General features: G+C 43.6%; 1 protein-coding gene across 1 annotated transcript in view; it reads left to right on the top strand.

Moving 5' to 3' along the window:
- The first annotated feature begins 614 nt into the window (after positions 1-614).
- LOC138859736 (uncharacterized) overlaps positions 615-2,500 on the top strand; it is a 3,045-nt gene continuing 1,159 nt past the window's right edge. The window contains exon 1 of the mRNA XM_070115734.1: positions 615-2,500. This exon is cut by the window's right edge and continues 1,159 nt beyond it. Coding sequence (XP_069971835.1) covers positions 615-2,500 — 1,886 coding nt within the window.

The raw sequence follows: 2,500 nt of genomic DNA, 5'->3' as shown, positions 1-2,500 counted from the left end.
ACTTATGTTGAGCAGCATAGGCGGTGGAAATAACATTACCGTAAATGAAGTGTACATTACAGACAAACTCAGTATAACTACTGACAGCATGATGCCCGTGAACTGGACTAAAAAATGGCTTCATCTGAATGATGTGGATCTACAAAGATTGCCTGGCGACAATCAAGAGGTGGAACTTATAATTGGACTCAATAGCATTTTGAACCGTCACATACTCGACCAGAGACATGGGACTGATGACAAACCCTCAGCCTATCTTACCAGATTTGGCTGGGTTGTCTTTGGACCAACTGGCCCCAGGAACCCTTTGACTGCCCCGGTATATCATATTTCCCCAACACAAGATCTTGGCGAGTGCTTACGAGAGCACTTCAATGCTGACTTTTGGGGAAAAGGAAGTTCATTCTCAACGTAAAGATTCGCTGGAAGATAAGTTATTTTCCGATAAGATCTCACAGTCCATCCATCAAGAATCGGGTAAATATGTAGTCAAACTCCCCTTCAGGGACAGTAGTCCACTTCCAAACAATCGTGAAATGGCTGTACGTAGAATGAAAAGCCTCAAAAGGAAGCTGTAATCTGACAAGACTTTCAAGGAGACATACATCACTCAAATGGAAAAGAATATAAGTAAACAGTATGCTGAAATAGTACCTCCATCAGGATTAGAACGAAATGATGGTAGAATATGGTACATGCCACATCAGGCTGTGCGTCATCCCACTAAGCTGAAGGTACGTGTCGTCTATGACCTTAAAGCTAAATTCAATGGCACTTCCCTAAATGACCATCTTCTTCAAGGGCCAGACCTCACAAATCCTCTAATAGGGGTACTCATGCGGTTCAGGCATGGTCACTATGCAGTCACAGCGGACATCGAGGAGATGTTTTATCAGGTCAAGGTTCCCCTAGAGGATCGTGATGTGTTCCGTTTTTTATGGTGGTCAGATGGTGATATCAATAAGCCTGTAAGTGATTACCGAATGAATGTTCATGTTTTTGGTGCTAGATCCTCTCCTAGCTGTGTAAATTATGCCTTAAGGAAGACTGCTGAGGACCACGGTGAGGTTTTTGATGAACAAGCTGTCACTGCCATAATACAAAGTTTTTATGTTGATAATCTCCTGCTGGCCCATGATGACAAAGAGAGACTGATAAAAATCATCAAAGATCTCATTGCTCTCTGTAATGCAGGTGGTTGGCGTCTGAACCAATGGACAGCCAATAACAAGGACGTGCTCAAGAAGATTCCTGAATCAGAGAGGGATGCGTCGGTTGCTTCTCTAGACCTCAGTAAGGATGATCTCCCAGTTGAAAGGACCTTGGGTGTACACTGGTCGATGGCCGAAGATTGCTTCACATTCAAAATCTGCCTTGGCGACAAGCCACTAACACGCCGAGGAGTTCTATCTATCGTAGCATCTATATATGACCCACTTGGCATGGTGGCGCCCTTGACACTGCCAGCAAAAATGATTCTTCAAGACATGTGTCAGATGCAGTTAGGCTGGGATGAAAATATGGGTGATAAGGAAGCTGCTCGTTGGAGAAAATGGTTGGAACAGTTACCAAAATTGTCAAGATTTAAGCTGCCACGAAGCCTAGTGCCCATTTCCTTTGGTTCCGTCATTTCTTATCAGCTCCATCATTTTGCAGATGCAAGTCAGTCTGGTTATGGCACAGCCTCCTACTTGAAGATGGTAAATGCCTCGGAAAGGGTATACTGCACTTTGGTTATGGCACGAGCAAGAGTTGCACCTCTGAAACCGACAACTATTCCAAGACTAGAACTGACGGCTGCCACCGTTGCAGCTCGAATGGACTGTAAATTACGAAAGGAACTGGGGTTGAAATTGGAAGATTCAGTCTTTTGGACAGACAGCACTTCAGTGCTCAAGTACTTGTTCAATCAGAAGGCTCGTTACCACACCTTTGTCGCAAATCGAGTGAACCTAATCCGAGAACTGTCTTCAGCAAGTGCTTGGAGATATGTAGACACAAAGAGTAATCCTGCTGACCTTGCATCTAGAGGTCTTGATATTGATACTTTTTTAACGTCTGAAATGTGGATTAGAGGACCAAGATTTCTTCATGAACCTGAATCCAGCTGGCCACAAGTTCCAGAAGATGTTAAACATGGATCACTGGAAGATGATGTAGAAGTAAAGCTGTCTGTCATGGTATGTGAGACAGTGACAACAGTAATGTCATTCATTGAGGAGTTTGCCTCTCGTTTCTTGAACTGGCAGAAGTTTGTGCGTTGTCATGCATGGGTCAGACGATTCTTGAAGCGAAAGTATGTACCCAAGTTGCCTGACGTTAATTGCCTTAGTAGCAAAGAAATAACAGATGCAGAAACACACATATGGAAATTAGTTCAACAAGAGAACTACTCATCTGAAATTGTCTCTCTGTCACGAAAGCCAGATGGGAGAGTACAAGCCTCAAGCAAGATAGTGAGATTAAGACCTTTTCTACAAGATGGCTTGCTTAGAGTAGG

This window comes from Penaeus vannamei, chromosome 3 (assembly GCF_042767895.1).
Source record: "Penaeus vannamei isolate JL-2024 chromosome 3, ASM4276789v1, whole genome shotgun sequence".
NCBI classification, from domain to species: Eukaryota; Metazoa; Arthropoda; class Malacostraca; order Decapoda; family Penaeidae; genus Penaeus; species Penaeus vannamei.
Note: the sequence above shows the minus strand (reverse complement) of the source record. Positions and strands in the feature narration are given on the sequence as shown.